The 18,131-nt window shown below is 43.0% G+C and overlaps 1 protein-coding gene across 8 annotated transcripts in view; it reads left to right on the forward strand.

Annotated features, from left to right (window-relative positions):
• Positions 1–18,131, forward strand: part of stxbp5l (syntaxin binding protein 5L) — a 219,727-nt gene that overhangs the window by 88,506 nt on the left and 113,090 nt on the right. For all 8 annotated transcript variants that reach the window (XM_042306775.1, XM_042306778.1, XM_042306776.1 and 5 more), the window contains exon 3: positions 5,083–5,164. In XM_042306775.1, the coding sequence (XP_042162709.1) occupies positions 5,083–5,164 (82 nt within the window). The remainder of the gene's footprint in view (positions 1–5,082; positions 5,165–18,131) is intronic.

The following is an 18,131-nucleotide window of genomic DNA, read 5'->3' on the forward strand; positions in this document are numbered from 1 at the left end:
TTCAATTCAAGAAACTCTCAGAGTTTAATATTTACTCCATTTAGTGTCGTTTTAACTCCAAAAATATCAACCCCATGACTAAAATAGTGTTGAAATTTGACTCCATAGGAGTTGAATTAACTCATGCGATTTTACTATGTGGATGTCATCTTATTTTTGTATTCATCCACAACCCAGCTATATCTGTACACTAACTGATTCACTAGGAATGGGATCATTTGCTTGGTTTAACAAACTCCTTTACTATAAGCTTTTGGTGCCAAGTTGGCACCCGATCAAAACTCAATCTCGACCCCAGTTGGCCAACCTCTCCTATGTCTCTGGGTAGCATACACAAGGGCACGGCCCAGGCTGCTGTGTATTAACAACCATACTGTAAGTGAATGCATCCCAAATGGCACTCTATTCCCTACATAGTGCCTTATAGGCCCTGGTCAACAGTAGTGCACTATATAGGGCATACTATGCCATTTGGGATACAGGCAGTGAGAGCAGGCTGGCACAGAGGTAATGATCCATCTTAGACAGCAGCAGCCATTCTGGCATCTCCTGTCCTGGCTGTGTGTGTGTCTCTGTAGTGGCTCCCATGCAGTCTGGGTCCCATGTGTGTGTTTATCAAACTAATTAAACCAGGACCAATTAACAGGCAACCATGCAGAGAGCACAATTAGACCTAAGACCCATACCATCCATTCCCATTCATACCATCCCTTCTCTCTCTTTTCCCTCGTACCATCCCTTCTGTCTCTTTTCCCTCCTACCCTCCCTTCTCTCTCTTTTCCCTCGTACCCTCCCTTCTCTCTTTTCCCTCGTACCATCCCTTCTCTCTCTTTTCCCTCCCTTCTCTCTCTTTTCCCTCGTACCATCCCTTCTCTCTCTTTTCCCTCGTACCATCCCTTCTTCTCTTTTCCCTCGTACCATCCCTCTCTTTTCCCTCATATCATCCCTTCTCTCTCTTTTCCCTTGTACCATCCCTTTCTCTCTTTTCCCTTGTACCATCCCTTCTCTCTCTTTTCCCTCCTACCCTCCTTCTCTCTCTTTTCCCTCCTACCCTCCCTTCTCTCTCTTTTCCCTCGTACCCTCCCCTTCTTTCTCTTTTCCCTCATACCATCCCTTTCTCTCTTTTCCCTTACCATCCCTTTCTCTCTTTTCCCTCGTACCATCCCTTCTCTCTTTTCCCTCGTACCATCCCTTCTCTCTCTTTTCCCTCGTACCATCCCTTCTCTCTCTTTTCCCTTGTACCATCCCTTCTCTCTCTTTTCCCTCCTACCATCCCTTCTCTCTCTTTTCCCTCCTACCCTCCCTTCTCTCTCTTTTCCCTCATACCATCCCTTCTCTCTCTTTTCCCTCGTACCATCCCTTCTCTCTCTTTTCCCTCGTACCATCCCTTCTCTCTCTTTTCTCCTTTCCTTCCCTCCCTCTTCTCTTCTCCTTCATAAAACTAAATGCAAACCCCTTGGCATGGTGTCACTGGTTGGAGCAAAAGTCCCAGAATGTTTTCATGAGTTGTGTTTCTTGTGTCATTGTTCCGAGTTTTGTCACACCTTCCAGTGGCATGTAACATGTTCAGTGGCTGTCCAGTCATTACGGCGGGAGGGAGACTGGAGGGAAAGAAGGAGGAGTGGTAGACAGGGCTCCAGGGAAAGACTGATGAGAAGAATGAGTTACGGTCCCCCCTCGCTTGTCACTCCCTTCTCCCTCTCATCAACCACCTCCTCCCTCCTGGGGAACGAATGGGAAATGGGACGGTCACGGATTGTTAATTCTGCCGATCCCCCGCCGCCCACGAGCCCTGCTCATCCGAACCCCCCCCCCCGCACAGCACGCCTGTCTGCATGCCTTGCACGCTCCCTCACTGGTGATAATGTGCATAGAGAATACACATGAAGCATAGAGGCTGACACAGCTAGACACACACTGAGTTTCAAAGGTAGGCATACACACAAACACACACACACACACACACACAAAAGAGGCCGTTCTTGCTAATGTTCTTGAAATGTGCTTGTTTAAAGGCTTTTGGGAGTGTGATTACTTGCAGTATTGATTTTGATTAGAAGTGCCTCCCTAACTAGAGAGAAAAAAGAGATTCCCAGCCAACTCAATTCAAGTGGACAGCCACAGTTGTACTTAATATATTGGCTGGGCCTGGAAACAGTTCTTTCGCCATCTACTCTTCATCTGCTGAACATGGATGCATGCGCATGGAAGGCCCTGTCCACTCGATTTTACTCCGAATTGCTCAACCTTGTTGCTGTGGTGTTCGCAACAGCATGTTTGACAAGCACGCTGCATACATGTTTATCTGTTTTATATCACAGTGTTTATCGTGTCTGGGAGTAAAATTAGAGGTCCCATGACCTTGTCCTTGTCGGAGGTGTGTGTGTGTGTGTGTGTGTGTGTGTGTGTGTGTGTGTGTGTGCGTGTGCGTGCGTCTGTGTGTGTGTGAGGTGGCTGAAAAAGCAGTAGCACACCTCCTGTGGCACAGATGTATCTGTCCTGACACCTTGTGTTGTCCCCTTATGTAGTCAACCAGAACCCTGCCTCTACAGCCACACACCTCTGTTCTACAACAGATAGAGAGCAGGACATCAACATACTGTACTGGCTGAACACTGGTTGGGTTGGCCTTGTTCATTAGTGTGTGTATGGGGGGGGTGGGGGGCAGAAACAAACATAATCAAATAGCACTTTGGTTTCCACTGGGATGTGGGAAATTGTTTTTGGCTATCATCTGCTTTGCTTTGAGATATAATTGTTCTGGAAACATGATTGCTCTGGAGATATGATTCTTATAGAGATATAATTGTTCTGCAGATGTAAACGTTATGTCCATCCCCACCGCTAAACAGGGAATAGGGCGCAATTTGGGATGCAGGCAGTGTGTCTCAAAGTGGCCTGATATCCTCTCCTGGGGTCCCCTCATTACTCCATCCCTCAGGCATGTTCTTTTTGACACAGAGAGAGAACTTCCACAACAATAACAGCCCACTGGGCAGAAACTGTGTGAATCAACGTTGTTCCAACGTCATTAAAAAATAAATATATACAATTGTGCTGACGTTGAATCAAAGTAGAAAACTGATTGTATTTGCAAAAAGGCATCAACGTAAGGGAATTTAGTATTTTTTTCCCACCCAACTTTGAACCTAAATCCAATTACATTTTTGTTTGTGTTCGTTGCGCGCACACACACACACTCCACCCCTCCTGTTTCTCCAGTCCTATGACTCATTGTTTAAGAGAGCTACTCTAGAAAGTTAGCCATGTTATCCAGGGAAAGGGAGGACAGAAGTGTGGTTTTACAAGACCACTAATGTACTTTATTCACTTCACTCCTGAATTCAGTGTTTAACACAGGAGCGTTACTCACCTAGAGAGTTCATTTCATATTCCATATTTTATTACACCTAACCAGGAGAAATAATGTTTCAGTGTCCTGCCCTGCAGCCTACGACTATTATATCATTTCGAAATATTCAGCAGGTTCCAGTGGTGGTCGGTGCCGTTTAAGATGAGAGAGGACAGTATTTTTTTTAATGAGCATGGCCTTATTTCTACTACAGCATATCGGGTGACTGTCATTCATATTCCGCTCACCCTGCTCAATCTAACGGCGATCGGTTTAGGCTACTACATGATTCTCGAATGTTCCCCGTACCCAACATGAGGTTGCTACAACCTAGTCTATGACTGAGTGTTTGGAACGTAGGTGCACACAGGTCGAGAGAAAAATTAGAGTAATAAAGGTGGCAGAAATGTAATACCGCCTTGCACACTCTTGCCTTGCACACTCTTTCATAGCAGCCACATACACACAGCATTGATCAATTTGCTTGTATAATTCCTCTTCGCATCTCTATGCTCTCCTCCTCTCACCTTTTCCCTTCGCTTGTGGGCTTCAGTGCACAACACATTCGCTGTCTGTGACCAGGAAAAAAATATTTCCAAGCCAAACCTTCATATCATAACCAATAACCACTACACACAGCCTACATCGTTGTGGTCACCGTATTAGCTAACGTCATAGTCAACATAGCTACTAGAACTAACGTGTTAGTAAACTCGCTACAATGTACAGTCAGCAAGCATTTACACCGGTGGGCCACAATTGCAATAAATTCATAAAACTAAAAGCTTACCTTGACTTGGAAGAGTTACAGTGTTGGATAGCCATAGCCATCTAGCTAAAATAGCATCTCTCTCTGTTTCAGCCAGGTGTTTGAAACTAGCTAGCTGCATTTGCTAGCCTAGTGAAAGTGAAAAGAATATAACAAAATATAGCTAGCTTTCTCTCTCTCTCTCTCTCTCTCTCTCTCTCTCTCTCTTCCCCTGTTTTTAAAAGAAATGAATTATTTCAAAACTGTTCAACTATTGTCTTTCTCTCTCTTTGAGTCCACTACTCACCACATTTGATGCATGGCCATTCAAGCTAGCTGGAGCTTATCCTTTCAGTATTAGATTGATTTTCTTATCCTTTGATTGGGTGGACAACATTTCAGTTCATGCTGCCAGAGCTCTGATACGTTAGAGGACGTCCTCCGGAAGTTGTCATAACTACTGTGTAAGTATATGGAAGGGGGTGAGAACCATGAGCCTCCTAGGATTTATATTGAAGTCAATGTACCAAGAGGAGAATGGAAACTAGCTGTCCCCCGGCTACACCATTGTGCTACCCTACAGAGTGCTGTTGAGGCTACTGTAGACCTTCATTGCAAAACAATTATTTGGTGACAATATATTTAGTATAGTTTTATCTAAAAAGGGTAACTTTTTTAACGTTTCACTGTTTTTATTTTTATGAAATTCTCTGAGGAGGATGGTCCTCCCCTTCCTCCTCTGAGGAGTCTCCACTGGTTGGTTCCGTGTTTTTCATGTTTTATCCTGCTCATACAGTCGGTGCTTGACATGGTCCTGTCCTATGCCAATGCATCCTACCGTGTGTGTGTATTTTTCTGTGTCTGCCAATGCGTGCAAATGTGTGTGTGTGTGCAAATGTGCATGTGTGCGCTAGACATTGTCCTATGCTATGCCAATGCATTCTACTTCCTGGTTGCTTCCTTGACTCTGTGATGTCATCAGCCTGGGACGGCCTGGTGTGGACTGCTATAGCCAGCATGAAAGTGGAGCCGCTGTCCTCCAGCTACAGTTCCTCATCAACGAGGTAAGACTAAATCTATTCTATTCAAGGTAAGATTCCCTCCCTGTTGCCTTCATATAACAATCTTCTCAGTCGTCTACAAGCAGTGTTTCCCATTTCCAGTCCTTGAGTATCCCCAACAGCACACGTTTTTGTTGTTACCCTTGACAAACTCACCTGATTCAACTCATTGAGGGCTTGATGATTAGTTGACACGTTGATTCAGGTGTGCTTGTCCGGGTCTATAACACAAATGGGAAACACTGGTCAACAGGCCTCTTCTCCTTGCCTCTCATCTGAAAATATAGTATGGGTGAAGGCAATATGGCCAACAAACATGAAGTGCACCTCCAGTTCATCCAACTGAGAACACATCATCTGTAATAGAAGCTAAGAGTTCTACCATTCCTCTTCATACTTTGAATTTAGCTCTGTTCTAAATCTTGTTCTGGGCAGATAGATTCACAGTTCACAGACTCCCTATTGATTTCAAACCTTGACTCGACACTCTTTTAGGATGGTTATGACTAATGGTAGCACTGTTATTTAGCAACTATGAGGGGTGTGGAGCGGGGGAGATGGATGGGTGGTGGGAGATGGGGGATATGGAGGGGTGTTTGGTGGGAGAAGATGGGGCTTTATGAGGGGTGGATGTCTAGTATTCTCCCGGCTAGCTAGAGCATTTTGAGCTGTGGTGGGCTCGGTGGTCGTCTCCCTTCACTCACTGTCACTTTGCGTAATACGCCCCCCTTAGTAATTGTGTGTGTATGTGGTGGTGGGGGGGAGCACAGCTGCAGCAGTGTGTGATATTAGTTCTTCATGTGTGTGAGGGGGTGGCTAATTACTGTGACAAGAGGGAAGGAAGGGGGTCATTAATGTCCTTATCTTGTGTGTAGGGAGAGAGTGATATAGGAAAGAGAGGGGAGAGATACCGAGAGAGAAAGGAGAGAAAGACAGGGAGAGAGAGAGAGGAGACATATTGATAGATGTTATAGTTGGCTTTTTTACTGCCCATTCATGTGAAGCAAGAAGCATATTTTCCCTTCAGAATGTGGATAATATAATCACTATGTGTAGTGTAGGGATGTGCATGGTTATTTGAATATTCAAATATCCGAACAGACATTAGTATTCAAATACTTGTGAATATTTGTTTTTGGGAGGAAAAAAATATGAATTTTAGGCAGATTCTACCACTGAAATGTATTTTTCTAAATTATATAAAAATATCTTGTTGTTTATGTTTGCCAAACAAAGCATCAAAGAGGTTCAATGTGTAGCGAGTGGAGTGAAAGTTCACAAAATATGGAATAAAAGGAACAAATTAAAAGTTAGTGAAATAAAAAGGATTAGGCTACATCGAGCAACCAACGGGTTAGACGACTAAACTCAACTCCACCATTTACGATCTACAGTCCGCCCACACTAGTCGCCGCTCGAATAGTGAAATTATTTCAAACCCCCATAGTTTAGTGTACTGGTGAAAACAAACACAACTATCGAAAGCAGAGCAGAATGTTTTATTCAAAACCAATGTAAAGAAATTCTGATGTACTGTATACTCCACACTTCAAATCAATGCCTGATAATCACATTTCCTCATATGTATATACTAGTTCCACACATGTAATACTGTGTACTGAACATTGACACATGACACATTGACATGTACACAAATACAGTGCCTTTAGAAAGTATTCATACCCCTTGACTTACTAAACGTGTTGTGTTACGGCCTGAATTTAAAATGGATTCTCTCACCCATCTACACACAATACCCCATAATAACAAGTTGAAAACACAGAAATATCTCATTTACATAAGTATTCACACCCCTGGGTCAATACATGTTAGAATTGGCTTTGGCGCGATTACAGCTGTGAGTCTTTAAAAGCTTTGCACACTTGGATTGTACAATGTTTTTTTGAAACTCTTCAAGCTTTGTCAAGTTGGTTGTTGACCACAGCCATTTTCATGTCTTGCCATAGATTTTCAAGTCAATTTAAGTCAAAACTGTAACTAGGCCACTCAGGAACATTGAATGTCATCTTGGTAAGCAACTCCAGTGTATATTTGGCCAGGTGTATTAGGCTATTGTTCTGCTGAAAGGTGAACTTGTCTCCCATAGTTTGTTGGAAAGCCTGTGCTTAGCTCTATTTCATTTATTTTCATCCCCCAAAATCTCCCTTGTACTTGCCAATGACAAGCACACCCATAACATGATGCAGCCACCACCATGCTTGAAAATATTAAGAGTGGTACTCATTGATGTGCTGTGTTGGATTCGCCCCAAACATAACGCTTTGTATTCCTGGACATAAAGTTCATTTTCTGCCACATTTTTTAAAAGTATTTCTTAAGTGCCTTATTGCAAACAGGATGCATGTTTTGGAATATGTGTATTCTGTACAGGCTTCCTTCGTTTCACTATGACATTTAGGTTAGTATTGTGGAGTAACTACAATGTTGTTGATCCATCCTCCATTTTCTGCTATAATAACCATTAAACTCTGTACCTGTATCTTTGTAGTTACTGGGTGTGTTGATACACCATCCAAAGTGTAATACATAACTTCACCATGTTGAGACGGATTTTCAATGTGTGCTTTTTCCTCCCCAACTACCAATATTTTCCTCCCCAACTACCTTCCTTGTCTTTGGGGTTGGACCTGTGTTTGAGATTCATTGCTCAACTGAAGGACCTTATAGATAATTGTATATGTAGGGTAGTATTGTGGGTTCGATTCCTGGGGCCAAGCATACTTCAAATAGAAGCACACATAAGTTGCTTTGGATAAAAGCTTCTGCTAAATAGCTTATATTATTATATTCTACGCTCACAGGGAAAAACACTGGCCTCTCATATCCTCCAGTGACTCACAGCACTGATCTTGACACAGTTCTGATGGCTCTGATGCGGTGGTGTGTGGGTTGTCTAGTACGGAACACTGATGTTAGACACACATACAGCCCAGCTAGCAGCCCCTTGACATTCAACAGGCTGATTAGCTGCTGGGGCCCTGGAGGGCCACTCCTGACCTGCATGCCTCTGCCTCCCTCACACACCCAGTCAATAATAAGCCTCTGGCTAATGAGAGCCCAACTACTTTACATTCAAATACAGCTCTCAGCAAACACAGACAATGGGTCAGGATACTTGGGGATGCTGTATTGTTGGTGTGGTGGACCAACATGGATATTGTTTTCACTCTTTATTAATGTGTTATTGCCCTGATTTGTTGCATGCCAGAGCCCTGCTGTCATTCACCTCTACTGTCATTCAGCTTTGCATTGGGTCACCTCTCATAATTATAGCCACAGTGTCCCTGTTCAGGTTTGATCCCAGCTGGACTTATTCACTCCAGAGGACAAAGGCTTGTTCTTTATGTCAGAGTGTGACTAAAGGCTAATTAGATTGTTTGTTTGCTAATGTGAATGATTTGTTCCATGAATTATACATCTGATTAGTAAATGGGCTCGGCGGATCAGAGCTCAGTTGGTAAAGCATAGCGGTTCCTACGCCAGGCTTTGATTCCCGAGATCACCCATATGTGAAGTGCATGACCGAAGTTGCTTTGGAGAAAAGTGTTCTGCTAAATGGCATATATTATTAGAATGGTTCTTTTTAATATGGATAGTACTGTAAGAGAGAGGTTGTCAAGGCATCTGTAGAACAGACTGTTGGGTTTCAGCGGGAGCTGGAGCAGAGTAGAGTGGTCTAGAGGAGCCAAGTGAAGCAGAGCATCCAGGTAAACAGCCACCTGGGGAGATCAAGGATAGTGACATTTTAGAGGAGCAGAACAGGCATGATATGGAGGAATGTGCAAACAGCTAATGGCAGTCAGTTTTATGGCTTGGTTTTACCTGCACACATACAAATGCAGTCCTCTCTAACAATGTGGTATAAATAAATGAGGTGAGCGCTATTTCTGACTTTACACAGTATCTCTGAACCTGTGGTTCATTAATCGCTGCTCTCCTCCCCTTTATCGCTCCCCACCCTCCTTGCAACTAATAGCGTCCGCGTTTCGTTCCTGCGCTCTGTTGCATGTCTTTGAAGAAAGGCGACAGAGAGCATGTTTCTGTAAACACAATAAGCTCGCCGTCTCCCTTCTGTCTACTTAGTGACGGGATCGTGATTGACAAGCGCACACAAAGGATTACCACCCTGCTAGACACAGAGGAAGTTTGAGAGCGAACATTTGAGGACAGAAAGAAAGAGAGAGAGGTGGATGTACGCACAGATTGCATTTGGATTACTTGGATTCGTTCTGACATTTCAAGATTACATGTTTTTTATTCATACTTTTTTATTATTTGTGTACTTGCTTGACATTTTACTGCATTGTTAGGAGCTAGTAACATAAGCATTTTTCTGCACCCGCTATAACATATGCTAAACTTTGATTTGGATTTGATTTGATTGTGAGAGAGAGTGAGAGAACGTGAGAGAGGCAGGGAAGCAAACAGAATGAAGGGCAATATCAGATCTCTTAATCTCCTGAAGGTGCTAGCTAATCATCGCTGTGTACTCCATCAGTCAAATTTGACATGGATTAGTTGAGCATATCCAAGTTAATGCTATTAGCCAGCCAACACAACCAGAGCTCACTGAAACAGGATAAGGGTGCACTGACACCAAAACAGACAGAGGGTGGAAAAACACAAGCAATTATATCGTTCATTATTTTCCAGGCTGCTTAATTATTTTGTGGAGATTAATTTATTGTGGTTTATACCAACCTCCTATCCTTCATATGCTAATATGGTGTTATGAAGTAGCTGCCATGTTTTTAACTGAGATGGAGGAGGAACCGGGAAGATACACAGCAAAGGTTGCGCTCTCACATCTAAAGGGATACTACGGGATCTTGGCAATGGGGACCCTTTATCTACTTCTCCTGAGTCGGATGAACTCGTGGAGACCATTATGTCTCTGTGTCCAGAATGAAGGAAGTCAGAGGTAGTTTCCTGAGATGATACTAGTGTAATGACTGGAAGTCTATGGGTATCTGCTGATTACTAAGAGTATACTGCTTAGTTAGAAGAACACTTCCTTTCACTTAGCTCCAAAATGTTCAAATCATTAGTTTTCCAAACCAGAGCACCTCAAACTAGCGCGTCAGCTAATTGGGTAGAACATGGTGTACCTGACATTGAAAACAGGGAGATATACATGCATATAGAAGATATATGCGCACACACACACACGCACACGCACACACACACACACACACACAGTCCCAGAATACAACTGAAGACATTCATGAAAAGATGTTTACCCTGATGGGAATCTCAGTGGATTAGTGCCTGTATGCATGTTCCATGGGGATATGATGTTCTATGAGATGTGGAGTAATTTCCTCCCATGATTGAGCCCTTAATCTGGGGCTAATCCCCCCGTGGTTCCCCTGGGTCCCATCCTCCCCGCAGCCTTCCCACAGCACCAGTTACTGCACCGTACTGGGAATTCATGTAATCACTCACTCATAATCCCCCTTCACACAGAGAGGAAAGAAATTAAATATATTTCATAATCTCGGAAACTCAGAACTAAAATCTTGCATAATTGCGTCAGATGCTCAGTAAAAATCTGAGGGGAGATGTTAAGAGAAAGATACTAACATGACTTGCGAAGTCTCCACCCCCTGAACGTAAACAGAATTCGACAGATGTGGGCACCTGTGAGATCGTGCTTTGTCCAAATGATCATTGACGGAAAACCAGCATACCGGAACAAAGTTCCTCATTAGTCGTCACAGATCCACAGTCTGTTGACAGACTTTACTACCATTTATGTTGCGTGTGTCTGTCAACAAGAGATGACGTATTTCATAAAAATGACACTATACATCCTGTTGGACAGCCTCCTGGAACGCTGTAGTTCATTGACTCTCTTTACAAGATGTTTCTCAGACATTAAATGCATCTTTTTTTTTTTTAAACATCCACCATACTCAGGTGATCGTTTACTACAGAGTATGCTAATGCTAGATCAGACACATACATCCACAGGGTTATAGGAACAAGTCTGATTCAACACCTCATTCAACATCCCCTCAGTGAAAAATGACAGCGAGTAAGGGAGAGACTCCTCTCCTCTCAGTTCTCAATCCTGCGTCCCAAATGGCAGCCCATGGGCCCCAGTCAAAGGTAATGCACTACATGGAAAATAGGGTGCCATTTGGGACCAAGTCATTGTGTCCTGTTCACTCACTCTCACAGGTCTGAACTATGGCCCCAATATCTGTGTGTGTGTGTGTGTGTGTGTGTGTGTGTGTGTGTGTGTGTGTATGTGCGCTGCCTGTGTGCGATTTTTGGTTAGTCCGTGTGTGTGTACACGTAGTAGACACACAACTAATGATTCTCTGTGTCATAGGCCTACATTTCCAAATAATAAATGTCAGCCTCTGTGTCTGGGGACCTCATTTCTCACCTGTATGTTTCTGCACAAGCAGCTCCTGTCTCCAGAGACTTATACAGATGCATTCTGATGGTGTCTACTCGCTGTACTTGGGCATGACCGCTGATTAGGCTTACTGTTGTCATGACGTTGGCCTGGGGGTAGATTTATGACAGTCATAAATACCTCTTCCCTCTTCCCACCTTTTTCCTCTCTCTACCCTACTGATGTTACATTTGCAAACACCTTGGTTAACATAGAGATTCTGGGAACATCAGAAGGTGGGTGAAATGAACTATATTCTGGTAATCCGACCAATTGAACATATGCAGTGGTACTTAATGAATATGATGTCAGTTCGGTTGTCATCTGAGACATTCTCATCAATGATAAGATGACATAAACTCTACAGTGGAAAGTCTACACATCAGAGTTATCGGATTCACATGGAATTGTTGTTCAATTTAAATGTTTGAATATGAAATTATTCGTGATGGGATGAAATGTGATTTTAGCTTCTAAAATGTGAGATTTGGGTTTTCATAAGGTAGGGCTCTGCTCAATCAGTGGCCCACCCCTGTGAAGGGATTTTTCAAACACGCCCTCCTCTCCCTTCCTATATAAAGCCTTGATGACAATATAACTTCCTGTTCCGAGGATGTGAGGACGACGGTCCGATGTCAGAATGGTTCAGATAATAACTACAAAACAAAGCCAACATCAGCGTGAGCTTTGGTTGCGAATGGTATGAACTTTGAACTCTTATTCACTACAGAATCAAATCAAATCAAATTTATTTATATAGCCCTTCGTACATCAGCTGATATCTCAAAGTGCTGTACAGAAACCCAGCCTAAAACCCCAAACAGCAAGCAATGCAGGTGTAGAAGCACGGTGGCTAGGAAAAACTCCCTAGAAAGGTCAGAACCTAGGAAGAAACCTAGAGAGGAACCAGGCTATGTGGGGTGGCCAGTCCTCTTCTGGCTGTGCCGGGTGGAGATTATAACAGAACATGGCCAAGATGTTCAAATGTTCATAAATGACCAGCATGGTCGAATAATAATAAGGCAGAACAGTTGAAACTGGAGCAGCAGCACGGCCAGGTGGACTGGGGACAGCAAGGAGTCATCATGTCAGGTAGTCCTGGGGCATGGTCCTAGGGCTCATGTCCTCCGAGAGAGAGAGAGCGAAGAGAGAATTAGAGAACGTACACTTAGATTCACACAGGACACGGAATAGGACAGGAGAGGTACTCCAGATATAACAAACTGACCCCAGCCCCCCAACACATTAACTACTGCAGCATAAATACTGGAGGCTGAGACAGGAGGGGTCAGGAGACACTGTGTCCCCATCCGAGGACACCCCCAGACAGGGCCAAACAGGAAGGATATAACCCCACCCACTTTGCCAAAGCACAGCCCCCACACCACTAGAGGGATATCTTCAACCACCAACTTACCATCCTGAGACAAGGCTGAGTATAGCCCACAAAGATCTCCGCCATGGCACAACCCAAGGGGGGGCGCCAACCCAGACAGGATGACCACATCAGTGAATCAACCCACTCAGGTGACGCACCCCTTCCAGGGACGGCATGAGAGAGCCCCAGTAAGCCAGTGACTCAGCCCCTGTTAGGGTTAGAGGCAGAGAATCCCAGTGGGAAGAGGGGAACCGGCCAGGCAGAGACAGCAAGGGCGGTTCGTTGCTCCAGAGCCTTTCCGTTCACCTTCCCACTCCTGGGCCAGACTACACTCAATCATATGACCCACTGAAGAGATAAGTCTTCAGTAAGGACTTAAAGGTTGAGACCGAGTTTGCGTCTCTGACATGGGTAGGCAGACCGTTCCATAAAAATGGAGCTCTATAGGAGAAAGCCCTGCCTCCAGCTGTTTGCTTAGAAATTCTAGGGACAATTAGGAGGCCTGCGTCTTGTGACCGTAGCGTACGTGTAGGTATGTACGGCAGGACCAAATCAGAGAGATAGGTAGGAGCAAGCCCATGTAATGCTTTGTAGGTTAGCAGTAAAACCTTGAAATCAGCCCTTGCTTTGACAGGAAGCCAGTGTAGAGAGGCTAGCACTGGAGTAATATGATAAATTTCTTTGGTTCTAGTCAGGATTCTAGCAGGCGTATTTAGCACCAACTGAAGTTTATTTAGTGCTTTATCCGGGTAGCCGGAAAGTAGAGCATTGCAGTAGTCTAACCTAGAAGTGACAAAAGCATGGATTAATTTTTCTGCATCATTTTTGGACAGAAAGTTTCTGGTTTTTGCAATGTTACGTAGATGGAAAAAAGCTGTCCTTGAAATGGTCTTGATATCTTCTTCAAAAGAGAGATCAGGGTCCAGAGTAACGCCGAGGTCCTTCACAGTTTTATTTGAGATGACTGTACAACCATTAAGATGAATTGTCAGATTCAACAGAAGATCTCTTTGTTTCTTGGGACCTAGAACAAGCATCTTTGTTTTGTCCGAGTTTAAAAGTAGAAAGTTTGCAGCCATCCACTTCCTTATGTCTGAAACACATGCTTCTATCAAGGGCAATTTTGGGGCTTCACCATGTTTCATTGAAATGTACAGCTGTGTGTCATCCGCATAGCAGTGAAAGTTAACATTATGTTTTCGAATAACATCCCCAAGAGGTAAAATATATAGTGAAAACAATAGTGATCCCAAAACGGAACCTTGAGGAACACCGAAATTTACAGTTGATTTGTCAGAGGACAAACCATTCACAGAGACAAACTGATATCTTTCCGACAGATAAGATCTAAACCAGGCCAGAACTTGTCCGTGTAGACCAATTTGGGTTTCCAATCTCTCCAAAAGAATGTGGTGATCGATGGTATCCAAAGCAGCACTAAGGTCTAGGAGCACGAGGACAGATGCAGAGCCTCGGTCCGATGCCATTAAAATGTCATTTACCACCTTCACAAGTGCCGTCTCAGTGCTATGATGGGGTCTAAAACCAGACTGAAGCATTTCGTATATACATTGTTTGTCTTCAGGAAGGCAGTAAGTTGCTCCGCAACAGCCTTTTCTAAAATTTTTGAGAGGAATGGAAGATTCGATATAGGCCTATAGTTTTTTTATATTTTCTGGGTCAAGGTTTGGCTTTTTCAAGAGAGGCTTTATTACTGCCACTTTTAGTGAGTTTGGTACACATCCGGTGGATAGAGAGCCATTTATTATGTTCAACATAGGAGGGCCAACCACAGGAAGCAGCTCTTTCAGTAGTTTAGTTGGAATAGGGTCCAGTATGCAGCTTGAAGGTTTAGAGGCCATGATTATTTTCATCATTGTGTCAAGAGATAAGGTACTAAAACACTTGAGCGTCTCTCTTGATCCTAGGTCCTGGGAGAGTTGTGCAGACTCAGGACAACTGAGCTTTGAAGGAATACGCAGATTTAAAGAGGAGTCCATAATTTGCTTTCTAATAATCATAATCTTTTCCTCAAAGAAGTTCATGAATTTATCACTGCTAAAGTGAAAGTCATCCTCTCTTGGGGAATGCTGCTTTTTAGTTAGCTTTGCGACAGTATCAAAAAGGAATTTCAGATTGTTCTTATTTTCCTCAATTAAGTTAGAAAAATAGGATGATCGAGCAGCAGTAAGGGCTCTTCGGTACTGTCTTTCCAAGCTAGTCGGAAGACTTCCAGTTTGGTGTGGCGCCATTTCCGTTCCAATTTTCTAGAAACTTGCTTCAGAGCTCGGGTATTTTCTGTGTACCAGGGAGCTAGTTTCTTATGAGAAATGTGTTTAGTTTTTAGGGGTGCAACTGCATCTAGGGTATTGCGTAAGGTTAAACTGAGTTCCTCAGTTAGGTGGTTAACTGATTTTTGTCCTCTGGTGTCCTTGGGTAGACAGAGGGAATCTGGAAGGACATCAAGGAATCTTTGTGTTGTCTGTGAATTTATAGCACGACTTTTGATGTTCCTTGGTTGGGGTCTGAGCAGATTATTTGTTGCAATTGCAAACGTAATAAAATAGTGGTCCGATAGTCCAGGATTATGAGGTAAAACATTAAGATCCACAACATTTATTCCATGGGACAAAACTAGGTCCAGCGTATGACTGTGACAGTGAGTGGGTCCAGAGACATGTTGGACAAAACCCACTAAGTCGATGATGGCTCCAAAAGCTTTTTGGAGTGGGTCTGTGGACTTTTCCATGTGAATATTAAAGTCACCAAAGATTAGAATATTATCTGCTATGACTACAAGGTCCGATAGGAATTCAGGGAACTCAGTGAGGAACGCTGTATATGGCTGTATATGGTACAGAAGTGATACCTCCTAGCCGTTGAGTCAGCAACAGCAGCTGCAAACGCAGATTAGGAAGGAACAGACAGAGTATCCCGTCTACCACACAACAACGTTACTACAACATATCCAATTTACCATCAGTGACATTCTTCAAAGGACAAAGGACTTGGTTGGGCAACATGGCCTTCAATCTACCGCCAACCTACTGAAGCGCAGCTCAGAGTAAACATTTATTGCATTTTCCTTTTCCAAATGGGCGGTAATTTAGAATGCATAAGATACTGTATGTACAATAGCACAGCTTCTCCCTGTGTCCCTCAGTCTTCCCGCTCTTCCACTCACTTTCACTCTTTCACTCACACAACCCAGCCCCTTTTCTTTTGTATAACCACCTGTCATATCTGTTCCGCCCGCTAAAGACGTTTTCCTTTATGATGTAATTTGTATTCAAGTTATGATTAATTATGTGTATGTGTAATTCTGTGATTAGTTAGGTATTTAGCAAATAAATAATTAAACCCAATTTTGTATTGCTGATTCAACTTGTTACCGAGGGTTTGTGCAGATAACCAATAATTTACAACTTTCAGATGAGACTTTAATTAAGGTGAGGATTAATATTGACTGCTATTGATGTAAAATATTACTAGGTCTTTATTAAGAGTTTACTCGAAAGATAACAGCTCTTTAAATATTATGTTGTGGTGCCCCGACTCTCTAGTTAATTACATTTACATGATTAGCTCAATCAGGTAATATTTATTACAGATAAATTATTTTATAGAATAGCATGTCATATCACTTAATCCGGCATAGCCAAAGACACGACACTGTCAACACATGCATTCCCACATACAGACACATACACTTTACAATGCATATTTACACCCACACACATACAGGAACTGCCAAAATAAAGGAACACTTGGGTAAATGAGGGATTCAAATTGAAATTGAAAGCAGGTGCTTCCACACACCTGCGGTTCCTGAGTTATTAAGCAATTAACATCTCATCATGCTTCGGGTCATGTATTAAAATGCACATTTGGCCATTTTTTTGGCTACCATGGCTAGAAGAAGAGATCTCTCTCTCTTTCTCCACTTCCCTTATGGAAAAATCACATGATTTCACGTGAATTTCCCACATGTTTTTGGAACACTTCACATGAGGATTTTCACGTGATCACATAACTTTCACATGTGGAGTCACATTTTCGAGACTTCATAGGTGATGCCCTGCAAGCAAAAATGAGTTGTTATGATACCGTTGAAGTCAGAAGTTTACATACACTTAGGTTGGAGTCATTAAAACTCGTTTTTCAACCACTATAGTTTTGGCAAGTCGACTTGGACATCTACTTTGTGCATGACACAAGTAATTTTTCCAACAATTGTTTACAGACAGGTTATTTCACTTATAATTCACTGTATCACAATTCCAGTGGGTCAGAACTGAACCTTTAAACAGCTTGGAAAATTCCAGAAAATGATGTCATGGCTTTAGAAGCATCTGATAGGCTAATTGACATAATTTGAGTCAATTGGAGGTGGACCTGTGGATGTATTTCAAGGCCATCCTTCAAACTCAGTGCCTCTTTGCTTAACCTAATTGGAAAATCTAAAGACCTCAGAAAAAAAATTGAAGATCTCCACAAGTCTGGTTCATTCTTGGGAGCAATTTCCAAACGCCTGAAGATACCACGTTCAGCTGTACAAACAATAGTATGCAAGTATAAACACCATGGGACCACTCATACCGCTCAGGAAGGATACGTGTTCTGTCTCCTAGAGATGAACATACTTTGGTGCGAAAAGTGCAAATCAATCCCAGAACAACAGCAAAGGACCTTGTGAAGATGCTGGAGGAAACAGCTACAAAAGTATCTATATCCACAGTAAAACGAGTCATATCTTGATTTAACATGAAAGGCCACTCAGCAAGGAAGAAGCCACTGCTCCAAAACCGTCATAAAAAAAGCCAGACTATGGTTTGCAACTGCACATGGGGACAAAGATCATACTTTTTGGAGAAATGTCGTCTGGTCTGATGAAACAAAAATATAACTGTTTGGCCATAATGACCATCGTTATGTTTGGAGGACAAAGGGGGTGGCTTCCAAGCCGAAGAACACCATCCCAACCGTGAAGCACAGGGGTGGCAGCATCATGCTGTTGGGGTGCTTTGCTCCAGGAGGGACTGGTGCATTTCACAAACTAGATGGCATCAATAGGCAAGGAAAATTACGTGGATATATTGAAGCAACATCTCAAGACATCAGTCAGGAAGTTAAAGCTTGGTTGCAAATGGGTCTTCCAAATGACC

The sequence above is a fragment of the Oncorhynchus tshawytscha genome, linkage group LG26, assembly GCF_018296145.1.
Source record: "Oncorhynchus tshawytscha isolate Ot180627B linkage group LG26, Otsh_v2.0, whole genome shotgun sequence".
NCBI lineage: Eukaryota > Metazoa > Chordata > Actinopteri > Salmoniformes > Salmonidae > Oncorhynchus > Oncorhynchus tshawytscha.